This window comes from Rattus rattus, chromosome 6 (genome assembly GCF_011064425.1).
Source record: "Rattus rattus isolate New Zealand chromosome 6, Rrattus_CSIRO_v1, whole genome shotgun sequence".
In the NCBI taxonomy this organism is placed as follows: Eukaryota; Metazoa; Chordata; class Mammalia; order Rodentia; family Muridae; genus Rattus; species Rattus rattus.
Window position 1 is genome coordinate 31,726,846 of NC_046159.1, and position 23,343 is coordinate 31,750,188.

General features: G+C 47.4%; 1 protein-coding gene across 2 annotated transcripts in view; it reads left to right on the plus strand.

Moving 5' to 3' along the window:
- Positions 1–9,432: 9,432 nt before the first annotated feature.
- Vgll4 (vestigial like family member 4) overlaps positions 9,433–23,343 on the plus strand; it is a 70,865-nt gene continuing 56,954 nt past the window's right edge. The window contains exon 1 of one of the 2 annotated variants that reach the window (XM_032905889.1): positions 9,433–9,451. Coding sequence is in view for 1 of the 2 variants with exons in the window: in XM_032905888.1 (XP_032761779.1) it covers positions 18,794–18,875 (82 nt within the window). In the remaining variant the exon portion in view is untranslated. Of the gene's footprint in view, positions 9,452–18,361; positions 18,876–23,343 lie in introns of those variants that run through there. The other variant, XM_032905888.1, reaches the window with a different exon arrangement.

Below are 23,343 nucleotides of genomic sequence, written 5' to 3' on the forward strand. Positions count from 1 at the left end.
AGTTTAAATCGGGAAATCAAGATGGTGATGCACACCTTTAATCCTAGCACTTGGGAGGAAGATGCATGGGGGTGGATATCTCTTGAGTTTGAAGCCAGCCAGGTCTACATAGTGAGTTCCAGGACAGCCAGAGCTATATAATGAGACCCTGTCTCAAACAAACAAAACAACCCCCCAAAACCCAAACCAACCAACCAACCAACCAAATAAACAAACAAAAACCCCCAAAAGATAGGAACTCAATACCACAAGGACTCTAGTCAGGACAGTTCTGTTTGCAGGGAACTTTGTTCTGGTACCAAATGGCAAGCCAGTGCTGATGTCAAACTCTGGAGTTAACTCTCCGTACCTGGCTTCCATGCTGAGCCTCTTGCTGCTGTCTCACCCTACCGTGGTATTTCCTGTTCTGTTCTACTGGTTTCCATGGACATCATGCATGTCAGGCAGATGCTCTACCCGGAGCCACAGCCTAGTCCAGTATGAGCATCCACTGTGGCCCTTCTGTGTGCGGCATCTGTGTGCTGGCAATCACAGGAGTTACATGAAGGCAAATCGAAATGATCTTGCCTGATTGTGCAGCTTAGTGGGGAAGATAAAACCGACTGATAAGAGGTCTGCAGGATCCTGTCACAGTACCTTTAAGCAGGTTGAAGTGGCACATTCTGGAGATGAAGCGTGTGATAATGTTAAGCAAGACGCAGGGATGGTATCAGAAAACTCCCCTGCCCTTTGTTGCTACAGAGAGGGGTACCAGCTATGGCTTCTGTCCCCAGCCACACACCTCTGGTCATCTCAACGGAGATTGGAGGGGCGAGTGACTCAGAGCAGCTTTAAGTGGGTTGGAGATGCAGGGTGAGTGCACGTAACCAGGTTGCAGTTTCAGTATGTAGCGGTGGCCCAGAGAGAGTCTGGGGACGCCCGTGGTTCCTCTCTGCAGGGATTGTTGTTTAGAGCACTTGGAGTTTGCTCAGTGAAGGAAGTCAAGGTGGGTAGGGAGTCTGGCCGTGGTGGAGCCACCTCTCATCCCGACACTAGGGAGACTAAGGCCAGAGGAGTTCAGATTCAAGGCAGCTACAGTAGGCACCCTGCTACTGAGTACGGACCCAACCCTTTCTGTAGTTTCTGAAGGTGACCTGGTGTAGCAGAGGTTTCCAGGCTTCAGCTCCTCTCCCCTCTGTTCAGTGTGAGTGGCAGTGATGCTCCGTTAAACATATAAAAGCTTTGTGAACCCATCAGGCTGGAGAGATAGCTCAGTGGTTGAGAGCACTCGCTGCTGTTGCAGAGGACCCAGTTCAATTCCCAGCACCCACGTGGCTGTTCACAACTGTCCGTAACTCCAGATTCAGGGAATTTGACCCCCTCTTCTGGCCTCTCCAGGCCCTGTACGCATGGTTGCACATAAATACATTGAGGTTGCAAGTAAATATATGTACATAAAAATAAATCGAAGGTTTTTCTTTGCTGTTGTTAACAGAAATCCAGTCTTAACAACTGGTAAATTTGCTGGCTCTGCCTTTGCATGGGCCCTAAACCTGGCTACCTTTTCCTGCTCCCAGTGCCGGCACCCATGTTTTCATACAACCACCTCTTGCCTGGATGATTGCACCAGCTTTCCTGGGGCCTCCCTTGCTTCTGACCCCATGCCCTTTCGCTCGGGTCTCAACACAAGATGTTTTAGAAATGTCAATCAGATTGTGTAGCTCTTGCTCAGAATCTTCCTACGGGAAGCTCAGAGGCAGTCTGCCCCACACAGAGGCAGTGCCAGAAGGCCTTAGGTGATCTCTGGGCTAAGCTGAGTTCTCTGCCACGCAGATAAGCATCTTCCTCAGGGCCTCAGAGCCTTTGCAGTTGCCCTTTTACGGCTCAGAAAGTTATGCCTTTACAAATCTCTGTAGCTTTATGCGTAGATGTCTTCATGCGCTCCCTTCAAACTCACCCTCTTAAAGGGACTCTTCCTTGTCTCCTGCTCCGGGATTATGTTTAATCATGGTTTCCCACTTTTAAAAAAATTGTGTCCTGCTTTCTACATATAATAGGATGTATAGCTCTGGGAGTATAGATTCCTGCTTCTGTTATTGTCTGTGATGTCTAGAACAGATCCAGGAATATAGTAAGGGGTCAGGAACTTATGTGTAGAAGGGATGGACACTGTGTCCTTTGTTCTTCTGCAAGCTCTCTTACTTGGGCCTTGAGGGGGACAATAAGTCCAATTGTCTTTTGGGGTAAGACATTTATCAGAACAGTCATTGACATCAGAGTACGGACAGGCAGACAGCAGCAAAGTACAGGAGAGTTCAGGCCATCAGACAGAAGTGAGGATTCCTTCTTAGAGGTCTCTAAGGAAGAGGAAAGGTTTCACATAGTCAGGGTGTATCTGACTCCTGAGTGGCAGAGGGAGGGAGGGATTTTCTGGGAAGGAATGTACCACTCTGAGGGTAGGGTACACATGTAGTTAATGTGCATCTATGATTTCTCAGGGATGTTAGAACGGTACCAATCACTCATTTCTCCTGTAATCCAGGCGCCTGGGGAGTCTGTTACAGACTCATCCATGAGGATGGATAGAGAGAGAGAGCTACAGATGGGTGTAACTGAAGCATCCTCTAGTCTGGGATTCTGACGCTCGGCTGACAGTTGATGTGCACCGGGATGGAACCTAGTTGGTTACGTCTTCCAGCTGCTCAGCTGGGGTTTTGCCCACTTAGGGCTTGCTCACCCCTGGGTGTGGCTGACTGCGAATGGCATCAGCAGGGCCGTGCGGTGGGGGTGGAGTAGGAGTGAGGCAAGTTGGGATCTGAACACGCTCGAGAGCAGATGAGGATGTGGGCACTTCTTTAATTTTGGTGAGCAATGGTTAGAACTCCATTTTTGTAAGAAATGCCATTTATAAAAAAAAAAAAGGTAACTATGAAACATTTTTTTAAAAAAAAAAAATCTCTGGTTGCTCACAGAAGAACATGAGGAAAGAGCGAGGGCTGAGAGACCACTGAACCATGGAGAAGAGGTGGAGAAACTCATCTTAAACTGTGACGTAACGGTTCAATTAGAATTAGGATCAGTTTTCCTTTGTGAGAGGTACTTCGTGTCAGGAGGGAGAGGACACATGCCACAGCACCTGTGGAGGTCGGAGGACAGCTTTCAGGGGTCTGTTCTCTGCCTCTACCTCACTGAGTTAGGGTTTCTGGCTTCTGCAGCCGAGCTATAGGTTCCAGGCCTATGAGCCTCCTGCCGTTTCTCCTGTCTTCACCTCCCGTCTTTCCACAGGAGTGCTGGGGTTGCAGGTGCATGCTACTGCATGCCACTTATTACAGGAGTCTCTGGAATTCAACTGTCTTCTGGCTTGCACTCCGGTGCTTGTACCCACGGAGCCACGCCCCTGCCTATATAGCCCAACGGTTAAAAGCGCGCTCTTACTCTACAGTTTGTCCTCCTAGATGCTGAGCTTCACCTAGTGTCATGTGTTGAAGCACACCTGTAATCCCAGCACTTAAGAGGAACTGGAAGCAGGAAGATCAGGAGTTCAAGGCCAGCCTGGGCTGTGGGACACTGTCTCAAATATAAGACTGAAAAATCCACACAAACTAAAGGAATATTTCTTGTTTTTTTTTTATTCCCCTTGGAGTCAGGGTCTCACGTAACCCCAGGTTGGCCTCAAAGTTACTAGGTAGCCAAGGATGGACTTGAACCCTTGGTCCTCCTGCCTCTATCTCCCCTGTGCTGGGATCACAGTCAGGTGCCACCACATCTTTATTAGGGGAGCTTTCAAAAAAAAAATTAGGTTTATTTTTATTCACGTGTGTGTGTGTGAATGAATGCCTCGTGCTTGTTGGCACACCCATGTTGGCCAGAAGAGGGAACTGGATCTCCTGGAGCTGCAGTTACAAGTATGAGCCACCCAAGGTGGGTAAGTGTTTTCACCAGTTGAGCCGTTTACCCGGCCTCCTGTGAGAGCTTTTAAAGGCAGTTTGCTTAGATACGTGATAGAAATAATGACTATTCATCTTCAGGTAAAATATCAAGACCCCATGGCCGTGTAAGTGCTGCTTTTGTTGGGTCTGACTGTTTAACTTGATGTTATGACTAAAGTAAAAAAATACAGGTTTAGGGCTGACGGGGTGATCGAGGGAGTAAAATCACATGGCCTTTCCCAACAACCTGGTTCTGTCCCCCAAAACTCACTTAAAGGTGGCAGGAGAGAGCAGACGCTATAGTCCTCTGATCTTTTCACATGTATACTGCACCATAGCACCCCTGGTCATACATGTCATGAGCGTGCACATGCGTACACACATGGGCATGCACACACAAAGAGAGAGAGAGAGAGAGAGAGAGAGACAGAGACAGAGAGAGAGAGAGACAGAGACAGAGAGAGACAGAGAGACAGAGAGAGAGAGAGACAGAGAGACAGAGAGACAGAGAGAGACAGAGAGACAGAGAGAGAGACAGAGAGAGATAATAATTACAAAAATTTTAAAAAGCAACGTATGCATTTTTATCTGTTCTTGGACACACTGTGTTTGGGAATGTGCATGAAGGTAGACCTGGTTTGGAAAGTCTGGAACATGGTGACCACAAGTCACCCTTGCCTGGCCCTGGACTGAGATAACAGATGTGATGGCTAGGGGTACAGGGGGAGCATGACAAGGAGGTCCAAGGAAGGATGCTTATTCTGTGATGTTTCTCTGTGCTGTGGTGACACCTTGTTAAAATATTTTTTTTTGGCTGCCTTCTAAGTAATTGGAGATATTTTTGTGTGGGAACTGATGAGAAGATTTAATTAACATCCTGTTCCAGAAAAGCTCCGACACGTAAGAGTTTGTAGCAATAACATCTTTACGTGCTTGTGAGGTATGTGGGCGTGTTCACATGTGTGCGTGTATGTGCATTCATGTGAGGAGGCCAGATGTCGATCAGTATCTTTCTTTGATCGATTTCCCCCTTATTTACTGAACCTGGATCTCATGGATTTGGCTAGCTCAGCTAGTCAGCCTGCCCTGGGGATCCCAGCTCCTTCTGAGCACTGGAATTACAGAGGTTACCACACCCTCCTGGTCTTTCTGTGGGTGCTGGAGATCTGAACTCGGGCTCTTACGCTGAACATGGTACAGTGGACATTTTAGCCACCGGCTGACCTGTTAGCCCCAGAAGCTGCTTCTGACATGGAAGCCACACTGCATGGTCACGTCCACATCATCGAATCGAGATGTGCGCGTCACTCACAGGAAGGCGTTCGAATGTTTGTGTTGTTGAGATAGGATTTTTGAGGCGTCTCCTTCCAAGCATGACTGTACCCTGGTTGTACTTGGCCGAGTCCCATGGCCTTTAGAATGTCCTTCACCGCCTCCGCCAGTGGCTCTGCTTCCTCTGCTGAGACAAGCCCTGCCTGTTGGAATCGCATTTTTCTCCAGTGGAGTTTGCAGCTCACCTGGCACACGGTGCTGCATGAGGCCTCGGCTTTGTCTCTGCCTTCCTCTCCTTGGCCTCAGTCACTACTACAGCAAGGAGAGAGGAAGGTGAGATTCAGGGAGGCATAATCTCACCAGAGGGAGTAGAGAGAGGAGGGAGAAAGGATAGCTCGGACGTACCAGGTCAGAGCTGGCAGGCATCCCACGGGACTGGGCGGTTCCTTCTAAGACACCATGTTGGATTCATGTACCAGTTTTAAAAGAGGGGCAGGCTGGAGTTCAGTTCTCTGTGCTATGTCAGGTGGCTCACAATTGTCTGTAACTCCAGCTCCCGGGGACCTGATACTTCTGCCCCGCCCTCTCCCTATTCAAAACTACAAAATAAAAATAAATCTAAAAATTACAGAGAGGATCAGGAACAAGTGTAGTTTTACAAAAAGAAGGCAGACCCATTCTCTCAGCCGCGGTGTCAACTCAGCCCCATTTGGTTTTTTACTAACGTATTAATTGTACAGACTGGGTTTCATTATGATATTTCAAACATGCACATAACTGTGTTGGTCAAGTTCTTCCCCCTTTTAAAGGTTTTTTTAAGACTTTTTAAAAAATTTTTATTTCTATGAGTGCTTTGCCTACAGGTATGTGTGTGCACCACATGTGTGTCTGGTGTCTGGGGAGGTCAGAAGAGAGTGTCACCCCCCTCCACCTCCCCCACCCCCAGAACTGGAGTTATGCACGGTTGTGAGCTGCCATGTGGGTTCTAGGAACCAAACCCAGGTCTTCCCCAAGAGCAACAACTGCTCTTAACTGAGTCATCTCCAGCCCTACACTCCCTCTTTAATTATGAGTAAGTAAATAAACACAAACAGCTTCACAGAAGGACCCACTGAGATGGAGGCATGCAGACACCTGCATGGTTGGCTCAGAATTTGAAACTAGTGTGATCGGTTGCAGGGGAGTGAATTGAGGCACCGAGGGAAGTGACCTGAGAGGAACAGGCAGGAGTAGGGAGCAGGGCGCCTGGCATTGTGGGGTTAGCACTGTGTGGGCAGCACTTGGGGGCAGACAGCATCTCCGGGACCCCAGCTTGCTCCCTGGGAGATAAAACCTCAGGGTTAGATGCCCTGAAACACTGGTGGCACCAAGGGAGAATGGCTAGCCAGAGGTTACCTTCCTTTTCTAGGATGGAGGGAAGAAGTAACATCCCTGAGCCCACATCCTCATAGGACCCGTTCCTTCCCACCTCCAGCATTGGGCCTCTGGGGTTATCTTTGTGTTTCCAGCAACTTCTTGTGGTTTTTATTTTATTAAAAGATTTATTTGTTTATCATATATATGTATATATGTGTGTGTGTGTATGTATGTATGTATGTATGTATGTATGTATGTATGTATGTATTCTGTCTTCATGCACACCAGAAGAGGAAATCAAATCCTATTATAGATTGTGAGCCACAGTGTGGTTGCTGGGAATTGAACTCAGGACATGTGGAAGAGTAGTCAGTGCTCTTAACCTCTGAGCCATCTCTCCAGCCCCCTCTTGTGCCTTTTTTATTGAGATGAGGTTTCTGTATGTAGACCAGGCTGTCTGTGTGGCTCCCACCAGCTCTGGGTTCTCACTCAGTAATGCTTGCTAACTCGTCAGTCAGCACTCACCCAGCTTCTTGTGGGATGACTGTGAATTAGCACGCTCGCTTCATTGATGAGGCTCTCCATTTGCAAAAACTTGCTCCTCAACCCTGCTTTGCAAGTCTGGTAAGGTCTTGGACAGATGCCATTTTATTTATGAAATCCACACCCAAGTCCCTGCACAAAGTGGGCCTTCTCCTCCCTGGCCCTTTACTGTGTGTTTGAAGTTCTTGTAACATGGGCTTTGAATTCTTTCTGTCCAGACCCTAAAAGCTTCTAGGCCAGTGAGGTGGGCATTTTTTTCCTCTACAGTGCTGGGCAGAAATCCCTCTGCTGATCTAGAGTCCCAGCCTGCATGGAGGCAGTGTCTCTCTGTCCACAGGTCCTAGTTCTGTGATGTCCTCCCTGCCATGCTTCGGGCCACCAAAATCAGCACACTGTACTTGAAAACAGGAAAATTGACCGTGCCCTGGGCTTTTCATGTGCACCTTGATCCTGTCCAGGGTGAATTTGTGACCGAGCCCTGCTGGCAGGGTCAGGTGCATGTGCTGTGATCTTGCAGCTGGGACTGAGCAACCTCCTGTCTAACAGAAGACATTATAGGTGTTTGATTTGGAGTTCTTTAAGATATTTTCATGTACATGGCACGCTGTTGCACATTTCATGAGTGTACATTGGCTGTCTTGCTCACTGCGGGCTCACTTTCTCGTTCAACATTAAATGTGCATTCACAAGGGGAAACTGAGGACACGAGTTTTCTCTTTGATGAAGAGTCCTTGGCCATACGCCAGGCCAATAAAGTGAAAGATGCAGACCGAATTCCTGTGTTCTTGTTCTCTGCGGCCTTCCTGGCGTATTAAACTGGCAGCCGGTTTTTGTTTTTATTTTTGTCTTAATTAGTCATGCTACTGAAAGCAGGCACGCAGCGGTGATCTGCCGAGGGTGTGGAAGGGAGCTCCTGGCTCAGTGATTGGAGGGAAGTGGTTGCTGTATGTGTCAGCCTTTCCTGGGAGGACACAGGATTGGGGGAGGGTAGCCCCCTCCTTGGTGTTTCCAGAGCCAAGTTAGAAGCTGTTACCTAGGGCTTTGGGGGCAGCTGTGTCTAGATTTGGTGGCTTGGTTACTGCTTTGGGGAGGGGATGCTCCGTGCCTGCCCACACAGGCTGAACTTTCTATTCTCCCTTACTTGCCACATGCTTTACTGAAGAGCGTGTGGGAGGAAGCATTTTTGGGGGTATAATGTGAATTGAGAGTATTGGGGTCATCCTTTTCTTTGGCAGTGGGTAGAATGGCAGTGTCTATGTAGGAACACTGTAGCTGGAAGCCTTGAATAACCACTTCAGACAGAGTGGATGGCAGAACCATTCACAAGTAGGTTCTTCACAATAGGATCTTCCCTGAAACTTAGGTTAGAAAAGTTGTAGCCACTATGCCCCGGTACTGGCCTCATCCATATTTGTGTGCAACCAGTCCTTCATCACAGGTAGCCGTGTCTCCCTTGGTGTGCTCCCCAGAGGGACACAGAACTTGCAGTTAACGGCAAACTATGACTGCAGTGCCATAGGCGAGAGCCAGCATTCTGTGTCTGTTATGATCCACACTACTCTCTTGGCCTGTCTCTGTTTTTCTCTCTGTCTTTCTTGGTTTGTGGAAGGCAGAAGGTTACTGTGCTCCTGTAGTAAGGAAACCAGTGTAACCCGGCAGAAGGTGGCAGTCACTGCTGCCATGTTAGCCAGTGTTCTGTGTCAGGATTACACGTGGGAGCCAGTGGGGATGAGAGGCTCAGGGGAAGGAGGAGTTTGCAGAACTCGGGTTTTAGACGGGTGCAGGTAGGGTGGCAATGGAAGGGAACCTGTACTCCAGTCTTCAAGGGACTTTCAGAGGACTAGAGAGAGGAGGGGAGGCTGGGCCAGGAAGGGAATGGTTTACCTTTCATGAGATGTCATGAGGGGAGGTGTACCCTCCATTACTACAGTCTACTTATGTGACAGAGGAGTGGTGATCCAAGTGAGTTCTGGATAGTTGGCAGCTTTTCAGAGCAGTAATCTTACATTATTTTACGCAATCTACCAGAAGCGTTAACTCCACCTGAGCATTAGGGAAGCCGTTAAATGGGCAGTGGTGAGACCTTTGTTCCCGCTCTTCTCCCCCCCCCTCCTTTTTTTTATGGCTGCTTCTGTTTGAAGTTCTTTGGGGCTGGAGGCAGGGCAGGCCTATCACCCTAACAGACTTGGCATCCTCTATGGCACAATGAGGAAACCACTGTAGGAAGAGCTTTGGGTCCAAATCCTCCGGTCTGGCCCTAGGTAGCCTTGCATGATTAGGGGCAGGATTCTGCCATGCCCGTACACACCAGGAAGTCAGGAGTTGTGTAGTTACTTGATGGAGACCAGCAGCTGAGTGTCAGAGCCGGGCTGGTAAGCCCAATCTTTCCTGACTATATGTAGGGCTCCTTTACTGGGAAGCCTCTGTTCCTTGAGCTAGCAGGTCGGGTGTCCTGCTTTCTGCCTCCGATGTGGCCAGCAATGTCCTTTGCATTCTCCCCGTTTGTCCTCTGGGCTCAGTCTTCTATGTCTTCACCCTGACTGCTCTTTCTAGAGTCAGCTTTCCTCACTAGGGCCATGGCTGTTGGAGCATGGGCTGTTATGGTTTTCAAAAACTGATTAGAACTTCTAGCTTATGGAGTGTGGCTCAATGGGGAGTGCTTGTCTCCAAGGCTTATCTCCTGTGTCACTGGCCATGAGGTCACCATAGTAAGCGCTTGCTCCCCTGTGCTGGGGAGATCGAGGTAACTTTTCACACCCCACATGTGAGATCTGGGGTGAAGTCCTCCACTTCTTGAGAACTGGGCACCGCTGGACTCTCTCTGACCCCTACAGGACTGTGTTCTCACTGCAGCAAACCCAGACATCCAGGAGCTGGCGGCCTGCTCTGGAGGCTCTGCCCTGTCATCTGGGCGGGTCCCATTGTCCTCCAGCGTCCCTGCTGTGCTGGATACCCTCCATACACTTCAAACTTCAGGAGCACGGCCACCTCAGGTGGTACTGGATGACTGAACTTTGTATGGTTCATGTGCCTCATCTGCCTGCTATATGCCTTGTGAAGTCTGCTCAATTATTCTCCCCTTCTTTATGCATTACGGACCTAAGGAAAACTTTTTTTAATGGCAAAAATAAGCCACAGAGTCATGATGCCCACTTGGCTGCCTCTGCTTTCTAACCGTTCAAAGCATCAGGAACCGTAGGGTGTAGAAGACGGGGGCTCCTTTCCAGTGTCACAAACTCATTCAGAAACACTGCCTCTGTGGAGCCCGGTGGCCTCACCTGCTTCCCTTAGTACCCAGATTAGATTTAGAGGTCCTCTTTCTTCTGAGAGGTCTATCTCTCAGAAGATATTTGTGGACCACCTAGCAGTGCCAGGTGGTGTTATTGTTAGGTTCTGGGCAAAGTGATGTAAAGACAGAAGGTGTGACTAGGAGACCAATGCATGATAGATACATGGGGGATACAGCTGTAAAGAGACAATTGCCCCACTTTGTGCAGCCAGACAAGACTGGAAATTCTGCCTTGAAGGGGCAGCCTTTGGGAGAGACTGGTCAGCCAACAGGAGAGCCTGCTAAGCCCAGTTCCCAGTTTTCTGATGAAGTGTGTGTGTGTGTGTGTGTGTGTGTGTGTGTGTGTGTGTTGCATCAGTTCCAGAGCCTCTGAACTGGGAAGCCTACCTAAGATGACTGGCTGATGGTGTGTGTGTGCTCTTCCTTGGAAAGGAGTACTGAAGGCTTAAGTGTAAATGGGGATGATATGGTGGCGTGTCTTAGGTTGACTCACAGTGCCCCCTAGCTGTAGTTAAAAGCACTGCATCAGTAAGGCCGGGCCTGCTGCCAGGAGCTTTCCACTAGGCCACTGGTTCTCAACCTGTGGGTCATGACCCTTCACTGGGGTCACCTAAGACCATCAGAAAACACAGATATTTACATTATAGTTCATCACCGTAGCAAAATAACAGTTGTGAAGTAGCAACAAATATTTTACGATTGGGTTACCACGACATGAGGAACTGTTTTAAAGGGTGGCACCATTGGGAGGGTTGAGAAGCACTGCTCCAGGAGAAGCATTTTAAAACTCTCTGTAGTGCATACTTGTAAATCCAAACTTCATCTGTCTGGGGTTCCTCAGGCCTGGCTATAGAACTGAGGACCGGACAGTGCATGGCCTAGAAGGTTCCTGACTGGTTCCAGTGCGTAGGAAAACCACCGCTTTGTTCCCTAGGAACACGGTTATAGGGTAGTCCAGGCTAGCCCTAGAGCATCTGTTTTTTCTATCTCAGGCTCTTTTGTGCTGGGGTGACAGTTGTGGATTACAACAACCTGCTCTGAAAACTGTGTCTTCTGTTATATTTACATTTATTTATTTTGTGAACATGTGCATGGTCAGACACAGCTTGTCAGAGTTGGTTCTGTCCTTCCACTGTGTGGGGTTCCAGGGATTGAACCCAGGTTGTCAGACAAGCAAGCACCTTTACTCTGTGAGGTGCCTCCCAGGCCCCAAACAACCCCACTCTTGTGGCTGGAAGTCTGGTGGCCATGTTAATGTCCTTATAAACACAGGATCAGTAGAAACGCTGATGTCTACAGGGTGACTCTGGGAAATCCATCTTGGAGAACTTGGCTTGCTTTGTGAGAAGACATAAACACTATTGGCCACTATTTGGCTTAGTGGTATTTTCAACAGAAATATTTATTTCTCCTTTACAGTACTGAATACAGTTGACAGGATTACAAAATAAAAATGGGGCCCGGAGAGATGGCTCAGTGGTTGAGTGCTTTTTTGCTTTTGCAGAGGATCTTGGTTTGGTTCCCAGCCCTCACAACCATCCGTTACTCCAGATCCGGGGGAAACGATGCCCTCCTCTGGTTTCTGAAGGCAATTCAGGCATGTCGTACACAAGCATACACTCAGACACATAAACACAAAGTGAAAAAAATACATCTTAAATAGAAGAGAGATCTGGCATCACTCTTGACAATAATTTTGAGGGGATTAAAATTGGAACTGGGCTGGGGTGCGGCTCAGGGCGCTTACCTCGTGTGGGTGGAACTTTGCTTGCAAAGACCCTGGCACTATGCAATGTGTCCTCTCCAAGCCCTTGCCTTATGTCTCTCAGTTTCGGAGCGGTGACGGCTCTGGGATAGTGGGCAGCAGACCCTTGAGCTGCAGCAAGCAGTTGTTCTTAGTCTAAGGAGGAGAACTCAGGAAACAGTCGGCTTAGACTTTATGGCAATAGCTTAAGTATCACTTTTGTCTAAATTTTGTGTATGTGTGAGTGCAAAGGCTTCCCAATGCATTGGGGGTTGTCGGCAGCACCCCAGGCTTCATCCAGCATGTGGTGACAGCACCCCCAGTTAATAACAAGACAGGGACAAGAGGGGCACTGTCAGATTAAGACATGTTTTTCAACTTGTCGTGGGACCCTAACTGAGGTGGTTTAGAAATGCATTCTAAACCATGGAGCTCCAAAGCCATGAGTGTGGTTAAAAGACCATGGGTCTCACATCAGCACTGGCAGTGAGATTAGCCTTCAAGTGCTGACCCTTTGGGACATCATCCCCACCCCGGCCTCAGGAAAATGCTTCTTCCCATCTTTTGCTATAGAAGTTAGTTCTTGTCAACCTCGCTGGATACCTATGGATAATTGGGACTTGTTACAGTGTGAATGACCTCTGGGTAGGGTTTCCTGAAACTACATTGCTTGATGTCCTAGTTAGAGTTACTATGCTGTGATGAAACACCGTGACCAAAGCAACGTGGGGAAGAAAGGGTTGATTTCAGCTCACACGTCCACATAACAGCCCATTGCTGAGGGAAGTCACTGGAGACAGAAGCTGATGCAGAGGCCATGGAGGAGTGCTCTTTACTGACTTCCTCCTCATGGCTTCTCAGCCTGCTTCCTTGTAGAATCCAGGACCACAAGTCCAAGGATGACTTCACCCACAGTGGCCTGGTCCCTCCCACATCAGTCAGTATTTTTAAAATGCCCTACAGGCTTACCTACAGCCCAATCTTATGGAGGCATTTTCTCAATTTGGCTTCTTTCCACTTAGATAACTTTAGCCCGTGTCGAGATGACATAAAATTAGCCAGCACACTTGCAGAAACAAAAAACACAGTAGTCATTTTCAGCTCTGCACATTGTGGGGCATGGAAAACAGCAGCTGTAACAGTGTTCACTAGAGACTGCTGTTTCTGGGATGGTTAATTCATCCCCTTCCCACAGCATTAATTCATGGAGGTGGTGGTGGTGGTGGTGGTGGAGGAGGAGGAGGAGGAGGGAGGAGGAGAAGGAGGAGGGGGGTGGAGGGGGAGGAGGAGGAGGAGGAGGAGGAGGAGGGGAGGGGGAGGAGGAGGAGGAAGAGGAGGAGGAGGAAAAAACAGGGTCCTACTACACAATCCACTCTGGACTGGACCTCACGTCAATCCTGGGTCAGAGAATCATAGGTACTAGGATTACAGGCATTAGCCTCACCACATTGGCCTTTTCTACTTATTTTAAACACCAGGAGGCTGGAGTGATGGCTCAGTGGTGACAAGAACTGGGCCTCTTTTCCAGAGTCCTAGTACCCACAAGATGACTCACAACTTTTGTTAACTCCAGGTCTAGTGGATCAGAGCCCTCTTCTGTCCTCTGTGGGTACTGCATGCACATGGTGCACAGATAGACATGCAGGCACCTATACTTGGCAAATAAAAATAAAGCTAAAGAGAAACGATGAGCCACTGTTGTGAGTACGTACTCATGTACTTAGTAAGTTTGCTTGTGCCTTGAGTCCCTCTTAAAACCCGTTTCCCTTTAGTAATGTGTCGCCAATAGAATTTGTTCTTGATGGCATTTTGTTTTAATTTTTGAGACATTAAATTAAAGGCGAAGTTATTTGATAAGAGGCATTTTCTTCTTTTTAATTTTTCTTAAGAGGCATTTTCTATGACTTGTCTAGGTTAAAACAAGAGGCTATTGTGTTTGAGAGACAGTGCATACTGTCGACTTCATTTTTCTGAATTGCCGGTGTGATTTAAAATTGGCCCCTAGAGGGAGATATTGTATTGAAATTTTACACCCTGTTTGAGGAGATGTTTTATGTTGTTTTTCCAAATTACACAAATGTGTGTTAAATTCCTTTCAATGGTACACAAAATGAACCTGTGTTACTTAAAAAAAGTAAGAGTGTATTTGAGCTTAGAACTGGTATTGTTTTGAAGGGAACAACATTTAAGACATAGGTTAATTACACATGTTGTGGAAAACTTTTGACAAAGTACATTTTAAAAAATGTCAGTTTAAGCAATTCCACATCACAGAAATAGTGTGACCTATAAGGGTCTTTCCTTGGAAGAAAGTGTAGCAGAAGGAACTTAACAGATAATTTACATTTACCTTGTCAGCACTCGGGACCACTTGAAATTTGATTCTACCCCTTTCCCCTTGGCTCAGGTAAAGATGTCCTGCCAAACCAAGTTCAGAGGCCATAGAAAAGTAGGAGAGACTGTAGAGTTGTCATCTGACACCCTGCCTCCCAAGTTCCTCCCAGACAGACAGACACACACTAATAAGAAATTTGATTCTTTCCCCTCCATTTGGATAGTAGGTGTGCACCTGTTTAAAGACCCCCAACTCACATAGTAGGTCATCACCAACTTGGCTGAAGACCTATTGTGTGCTGATTGGACTTCATAGTCAGGCAGGTGAGAGCTATAGAAAGCTCCTCAGTCTTGTCGTAGAGTTAAGTGCAGGATTGATCTCAAGTACAGTGGCCTGGATGGCTTAGTCCTTTCTTTTTTTTTTTTTTTTAAGATTTTATTTATTGTATATGAGTACACTGTAGCTATCTTCAGACACACCAGAAGAGGGCATCAGATCCCATTACAGATGGTTGTGAGCCACCATGTGGTTGCTGGGATTTGAACTCAGGACCTCAGGAAGAGCAGTCAGTGCTCTTAACCACTGAGCCATCTCTCCAGTCCAGCTTAGTCCTTCTTTGGTCATGGCACCTAGAGGAGAGTTCCCACCAGGTCTTCAACTTTGCATCCTAAAGAAGCTGGTCTCAAGTGTTTTTCCTTTATTGTCAATCCAAGGGCCTTTGTTTGTGTGCATGTGTTTTGTTTTGAGAGGTTTCTCTGTGTAGCCCTGCATGTCCTGGAACTCACTCTACTGATCAAGCTGGCCCCAAACTCATGATCAGCCTGCTTTTGCCACCTGAGTGCTGGGATTAAAGGCATGTGTCACATGCCTGGCACAAGGTTTTAACTTAAAACTCTTTGTAGCACTGTGACTGTGGCTGACATTCTTGAAGTTCTGATCTTATCCTGGGCACCGCAAAGAATAACCAACCCCCCTGGCTCCCATGATTTCCTTCTTACAACAGCATTGTGGGTATTCAGATAGGTCAAGGGTGCTTAAAGCGCCTTGGCCAGTGCAGTGTCTTGGATGGCTGAGGAATGCGCAGTGGATGTGAACATTCTAGAGATCCCTGTAATTAAGCCTGGGTTCTCATACATGAGCTGGTCAGTTGGTGCTGGACACCAACTCATTTCCTAAAATCTTTTTTTGGATTTTTTTTTGTCATTCACGTATCAGGTTGGCTGATTTTAATTGCATAAATGGTGATGGGGAACCACCTTTAGACAGAAACCGTTGTCTAAATGTGTAACCACTGAGAATTTTAAAGGGAACAGTTGATTTCACTGGGGTGGGATCCTGATAGCTCAGTGGGACTATGTGTTCCCAGAGTCTTTCCAGACTTGATACAATGTTCCCTTCTCTGAAAGGCTCGAGTAGGAACATTTGATTCTAATAAGTATCTGAAAAGTGCTATCAGACCCCTGGCTTTTCTTAAGCAGCCCATGAGTTTTGCTGATGTAGACTAACTCTGTAGTCGGCTTTCTGGCTAGTAGAGTGATTTAGTGGTTAGCCTGGGCTTGTGTCTGTGGTGATAGCCCCATCTCTGTTCCACCAGGAGGCTGAGCCATAACCAATATTTGTAAGAGCGCCTACTGTGTGCTGTGGTGAGATTTATACTGACTACAGCTGGGGCTTGGTTTTCACCTTTTCCACAAGTTGTCTACTTTGGCCATCTGATTCCAACTGATACTAGCATGTGACATAATCAGTGAATAACACATCACACACCACACACACACACACACACACGCGCACACACACACACACACACACACACACACACACACACATCATATAGACATTCACCCCTGCAGTTCTGAATGTTCATAGTTCCCTATCAACTTTGCTTTTTAGGACAGATGCTTTGATCTCGGTTCTTTGAAGGTTCCATTAATTGCTTAGAATTGTACTGTCCTTAGTTACTAAACGTAAAATACACTGTGTTGGATGTGGTGGCACATGGCGGTGGTCTTGGTATCAGCAATGCTGAGGCAGGGGAATCATGAGTTCAAGGCAACCTTAACTATAAAGTGAGACCCTGTTTTAAAACAAAAACAAAACCACTACCACCACCACCAACAACAACAACAATAGCAGCAGCAGCAGCAGTAGCAAAAATAACAACAACAACAACAACAGCAATAGCAACAGCAACAACAAGATACATAGGAGCTGAAGGGATGACAGAGTGGCGAGTAGCATGTACTGCTCTTACAGAGGATCCTAATTCAGTTCCCAGCATCCACATTGAGCAGCTCATCACTGTAACTCTAGCTTCAGGGGATCCAATAACCTCTTCTGGACTTTGTAGGTACCCCCACACTCACATGCACAGCCCCCTCCCCACTCTACACACATGCGCATAATTAAATATAAAAATAAATCTTCTTTTAAAAGTGACACATGTCTTCCCAGGGATTACTGCCTTGCCCCTTTAACTTTAAAGTGGAGAATTTCTCCTTCACCTTCATCACATAAGGAAAACACCCCTCGTGGGTTGATAAGCAATGTGGAGAAATGTAAAAACAGTCAGCCATTTAAAGCTGAGCATATCTGAGCGGGCATAATGGTGCCCAGCTCTAATCCCTGCACTGGGTGGGCAGAGGCAGGTGGATCTCTATGAGTTTGAGAGTGAGACCCCCATTTTAGTGGGGGGAAAAAACCGAGCATGTCTGTGTTTGACTCTTGGAGGATTCCTTTCACCACATAGGTCCCTGGGATTGGGCTTGGTGTCCTGTTGCCTACAAACCACAGAAGAGAAGTTGCTGTTTTATGCGTATCCCTACATCTGTAGGGAATTGTTTCAATCTTAAAATAAGTGAATGCAGGGGAGTCTTTGAAAGGTGCGGGCTTACTCAGTAGCCCAGATAGGTCTTGAAACTAGTGGCAGTCCCTCTCCCTCAGTGTCTGACTAGAATTACAGGCTTGTACCACACTGCCTGGCTGTCATAAAGTCACTTATAGCAGGTCTTTTCCTTTCTCAGATGATGCTGATGAAGCTCAACGCTGCTCTTTATTCGAACTTGGAATATTTTGAAAGTTTCCATGATTGGTCACAACCTCTCAGATGAGTTTGGAAAACAATTAGACTTTTTTAAGAAGTATTTTATGTATATGGTTGTTTTGCCAGCATGTGCACCATGGGCATGTAGTGCCTACGGAGGCCGTAAGAGGGCATCTGGTCCCATGGAACTGGAGTTACAGGCTCTGTGAGTGCTGGATACTGAGTATTCTGCAAAAGCAGCCAGTGCTCTTAGCCACCTCTGCAGGAAGTTCTGTCCGCCCCCTGTTGTGCGTGTGTGTGTGTGTGTGTGTGTGTGTGTGTGTGTGTGTGTGTGTGTGTGAGTGATCTGTAGGCCACTCACTTGTCCCTGGGTCTCAGTTTCCTCTTCTGTGGAAAGATTTGCCTTTGGTGTCCCTCGCATCTGTGCAGCTACAGAGCTTAGGAAGGAAGTTACATGTAACGTTGACTTTGAAAATGTAAACATTCACTGTGTCCCTGGACATAATAAAACCATCTTACAAAGAAACAAAGAAACCTTGTACTGAATACAGCACACCGGGTGGAAGCCCTGGATTCCCAGCCCCTGGAATAAAGTTACCGAAAGTTAAGTTCCATGTACTTTGCCTCCACAGCAGGTTTTCTTTTTTAAACTTTGTGCTTAGCTTTCCCCACAAACAAAACAACCAAAAACTTGCTGGGTTCTCTTCCTCGGCCTCTGGCTCTGGCGGCCTCGGAGAGGACTCTCCTCACCCCCTGTGCCTCACTGTCCCCTCCTCTTTCTGCTTCCTGCTAACTCTGCATGCGCCTAGAGCCTGATCCTGTGCCGAGGCGCTAGTGAGCATGCTCACAACACCCCCCCCCCTCCCAAAGCAGAGGAAGCTGGTTTACATACGAGTCATACCAAGCATAGCCAGCATGTCAGTGCAGTCAGCTTGCAGCGGGCTGTGAGGGAGAGTGCCTTTGTCCTAAGAAATGTGCTTTGTGTTTTTCTTTTTTACTGCTTTCTTTTTAAACCCCCAAGACAGGCTTGAGAAGACTTCTGAAATGATTTTTTAAAGCCGAATAGAAGACAGGATCCGACACCTCCCACAAGCCCTTGACGGGTTTTGTTTGAGTCTGATTTTTTTGTGTGTATGATTTTTTTTTTAAGCCTTTTACATACTTTGTTTTGATCTTGTGAGGCTGGGCCTCTGTCTTCCTGAAGTGTTAGGAGAGCCTGGCGCTACTCAGCTAAAGACTGAATTTTGAAACTTTCTGGGGGTAAAAGCAAAGAACTGTTTTTCTTTGCTAGCCGGACAGATAAATGCTGTTTATGAAGATGGACCTGTTGAACTACCAGTACTTGGACAAGATGAACAACAATATCGGCGTTCTGTGCTATGAAGGTAGATGTTCCAGAATGTACTCTTTTGAGTTTGTAACGGCCACTCCTCCTTTGGGGGGGGGCTCTGACTGGCTTATGAACATTTTCTTGTCTTTCTCGTGATGGTGGAGTGACTGGAAAGAGAGTTGTACACCATTTCAGGACAGTTGGCTTTTGCCTGGCAGGAGGGTGGCAGCGGGGAAGGGCTGGAGGCGACACATTGTTAAAAGTTTACTTGCAATGTACTAGCAAGATCTGACAAGATCGTTACATTTGAAATGATTTTCTCTTTTGATTTTGTTGGCACTTTATGCATACGTAGGAATTTTTAGAAGCTAGGAAAAGTTAAACATGTGGGTGTTAGAGTAGAGGGGAGGGGCTTTGGGACTTATTTTTAAACATATCACCGTGTACAGTGTTCTGTGTGGACCCTGGCTCTGCATTTCATGTGGTAGAGGAACAACAACAGAAAGCCACAAGTAAGTTCTTGTTTTCCTGAGCCATTGTCTCAGACATCGAGGGTTTTTTTCTGTGGATTTTGTGGAGCTGGCAGGGCCTGGTGTCAGGGAGCCCAGGCCGGGCTCTTTGTCTGCCGCCCCATTTCCTGTGTAGAGAGCTGACAGTGAGACAGGCTCCCTCCAACCCCAGCCCCTGGCAATTGCACAACAAGCAGCCAGAAGGCTGAAGAAAGTGGAAAATGCCCCCACCCCTAGGTTGGCTCATCACCTCCCCTTCCCCTGGGCACTCCCTATAGTATTTTAAGTTTCTCTGGAGAAAACCCCAATCCCATCTTTTGGAATCTTACCTACGTGCGCTTTGAGACCAGGGTAATGGGGTTGAGTTGTGGTACTGGACTGGCAGGGAGAGACCTGGGGCTGCCGGGCAGTCTTTCCTGGTAAAAACATGTAGGAAGCAGGGCACATCTTCCTGTTGTGGGCAGCAGGCTCTGGGTGTTCTCCCCTAGTAAACCTAGGGGTCCTCTGCTTTTTCTTGACCAGAAGTTAGAAGGGAAAGCAGCACTGTTTGTGTTCATGTAAAAGTTTCAGATCTGCTTCTTAAGTTATTGAAAACATACCCACTCTCTTTCAAGATTGCTTTAAAATTAACTCTATGGGGAAAATCTCATTTAAAGGGCGTTTGTTGTTGTTATTGTTTTGCTTTTTAAAAATAAGATATTACTTTACTTTACTTTGACAAGTTTCCTCCACATATAAGAAGCGTCTCCGCTTCCAGGCCCCCTCATCTCAAAGGTTGGATTCTCCAGAAGTCACCAGAAGCGATTTCTGGTGGGATTCGTGTATTGTCTCTAAAAATAAAAAAAATCAGCATCTCCAACAAAAGCTGAAAACTTTTAATATGATTTATTTGTCAACGAATAATCTGACATTAAAAAACAAAACAAAACAGAGTGGCTGGCTGGCCTGGGTGAGGAGCTCAGAGATTGCTAGGACAGTGGTTCCTTCCTCGTGTCCCGGGAGGAAGTTCTGCAGCTCCCGCAGGTGGGCGTATGATTCCATGGAAAGCGCGGATGCCAACAGTTAGCTGTCTTGTTTCCTTCACTGTTTGGAGGAACAGGCTAAGAATCCGAGAGCCGAGTGGGATCATAGGCTATCATCTGTTTAGCTTAAACATCTGCTCCTGTTTTCCTTATTATGAAAGGTAATATTATTCTAACACCAAAATAAATACACCGGAAACGAAGGAAAGCGCAGGAAAACCCGAGTGGCGCTCAGAGCCAGTTGTTTATGTCCTCTGGTTTCCTCGCTGTAAACACCACACACATCTGGTCTCAACTGCCAGGGCCATGTGGAAGGATGGGTGTAAATTATACATGGGGTTCTCTCCTGTAAGAAGTCCGAACACGGCTAAGACTGGTAGCACACGTCTTTAATCCCAGCACTGAGGAGGCAGAGGCAGGTGGATCTCTGTGTTTGAGGCCAGCCTGCACTTTCAGGGGAGCCAGGGCTATATAGAGACACCCTGTCTTAAACAAACAAACAAACAAACAAACAAATCAACCAGCCAGCCAACCAAAAGAGAAGTTGGTCCATTTAAATTCTGAAGGGCTGTGATTGTTTGCATCGGGCCAGGGCAGTGATGTGGAGCGTGAGTATGGGGTAGCGTGAGTATGGGGTAGCGTGAGATGGGGTAGAGTGGGGGTAGATGGCATTTGATTTCATCTGGGGTGCAGGCCAGTCTCCTTCCTGCCTGTCAATAGGGGAGAGACTCAGCATTTGCCCTGTTGGCTTTAGAAGTGAAGGTGTAGGAGAACACTCTGCTTGCCCAGGTGGGTTCAATGACAAGCCTAGGTCTTTCAGGTGAACTGTGTCCTCACCACTTTCCTTCTCTTAGCAGCTGCCATGAAGATGGGTCAGCCACTTACCCCACAGCACACAAGGACCCCTGGATCTTACCTTTGGGTCCACTCAGGCTTGCCCTCCTTGAGGCCGTGGGCCGTAGCCTATATTATCTTCTGCTAAACCCACCTTCTTCTACTGAGGAGCCCTGTGTAGCCCAGACCTGTTCTAAATGGCTGGGGTTGTTCCCTGCATGGCAACCCCATGCTGGTGCTTGCCCTCAGAGTCACCTTGAAGGAGGATTGAAAGGCCAATAAAGAAAAACAAATACCCCAGTACAGGTTCTAGGGAGCCTAAGATATTGAAACAGAAAATCTGTCTAACTTTTGAGAACCAGTTTCTCTGCTAATGACGAGTGACTTAGTAGACTTGCTTGTGTTGGTCAATAGGCTCTGGAGCCTCATGGTCTCTTACCACCATGCCCCACAGCTGACCACCACATCCTGCCTTACTCTTCCGATTGGTCCTATTGTTACCTACAGAAGTTCACTTTGGCATCTGTCTCCATAAAAAAAAAAAAAAAAGACATAGGGCAACCCCAGCCAGCCCTCCCTTCCCTTTTGCCTTTGAACTCTAGAGCATACCCCACTGGACGGCATGAAGGCAGAGTGGCTGCCTTGGTGACTGGCACGACCCCAAGGCGTAGCTCAGGGCCTTCCTGGGCTCCAGGAAGTGGTTTACGGTGAACAGAGAAAAGGTCTGCAGGCCTTCCCCTGGGCTGTGGTCACTGCTGTATAATGTAGTCTCTAATTATAAATGTTGTGTTTTCTCTAACTAACTTGTCACCACAGAGCCAACCAGGGCCTCAGACATCACCTCATACCTTCGCCTCATTTTGGCTAATGAAATTGGGGCCGAGAGCGTCTCTCTGTTCAGGTGGATTTATGGTTTGTTGCAGGACTGAGCCAAGTTTGGAGCCCAGGAACTTCACCCATCTCTGGGCCTCTTTTTCCCATACCACCTTTCCAGGGTTACTATCTGTCTCTCCTCTGCTCCCATCCTCAGGACCGAGCATGCTGGAGGGTAGGGACTGGCCACTCCCAGCTTGGAGTGCATTGTCCTGCGGCCAGCTGACCCAGGTTCCAAGGCTTGTTTGATGTTCAAGGAAGAGTAGTGATGCTAGCTGCAGATGACCAGCCTTCTAGAACTTTCTCTCCCTGCCGCTCTAGATTGTGGGGGTGGGATGGGGTTGGAGGAGGAAGAAAAGGCCCTAGCTAGGGGCCAGGTCCCCAAGAGTGAGTCCTTCAGGAAGTAGACGAGAGTGGGATGTTTCAAGATGGCTGACAGCCATATTTACATAATTACTAAGTTCTGAAAACTTAGATCCTAATAAATGCTCATGCTTGGCCGTGGCTGTAAACTGCTGTTAGTGATTCTTCAATTATGGGTTAAGAGCCATTAGTGTGTAATTTGGTAGAAGAATGCACTCCTTTTAATTTAATAGCGTGATTTGTCTTGGGAGAAAGTAAGGATGAATTGCGTATTGTGATGGACTCAAAGCTTCAGAGAAGGCATAGAGAGTTCCTCGGGGTTTAGAACTGTTGGCTGTTTTAGAACGTAATTACACTTGCTTCACCACAGGCTGCATTCAAATCCATTTTCCTGGACCGGAAGGGGACATACTCACTAGAGCTGCCCAGCAGACTGAGGCTCTGCAAGTCTGGGCATGGGCTCTTTTGTTTCTTGCCAGTCTACCAGCAACAGGTTGATGGAGGCCTAGCTTCATTATTTTTTTTGTCTGAGAAGGCTTTGGAGCCTCCAATGCTGTTGGGTGAAAAGGCAACAAGTCCCAGGGGCTGGTCCCCAGCCCTACACACAGATCAAATGACATGGTCTTGATCCAGATGTATTCCGTGATGGTGTATCTGTAACCATTTTACTGTGGAAATTCATTCAATTCTAGCATTTTACAGGTGTGTGTGTGTGTGTGTGTGTGTGTGTGTGAGAGAGAGAGAGAGAGAGAGAGAGAGAGAGAGAGAGAGAGAATATGGGAGGGGATTGATAAAAGCCCAGGTGAGTGCTGAACACTTCTGTCCTTGTTCCTCCTAATTACAGCTTGTGCCCCGGAAGGTATGATTAGAGCCTCCTTCCTTCCAGCTCCACGCCCATAATTCTCAATCCCCTTCTGGAAGG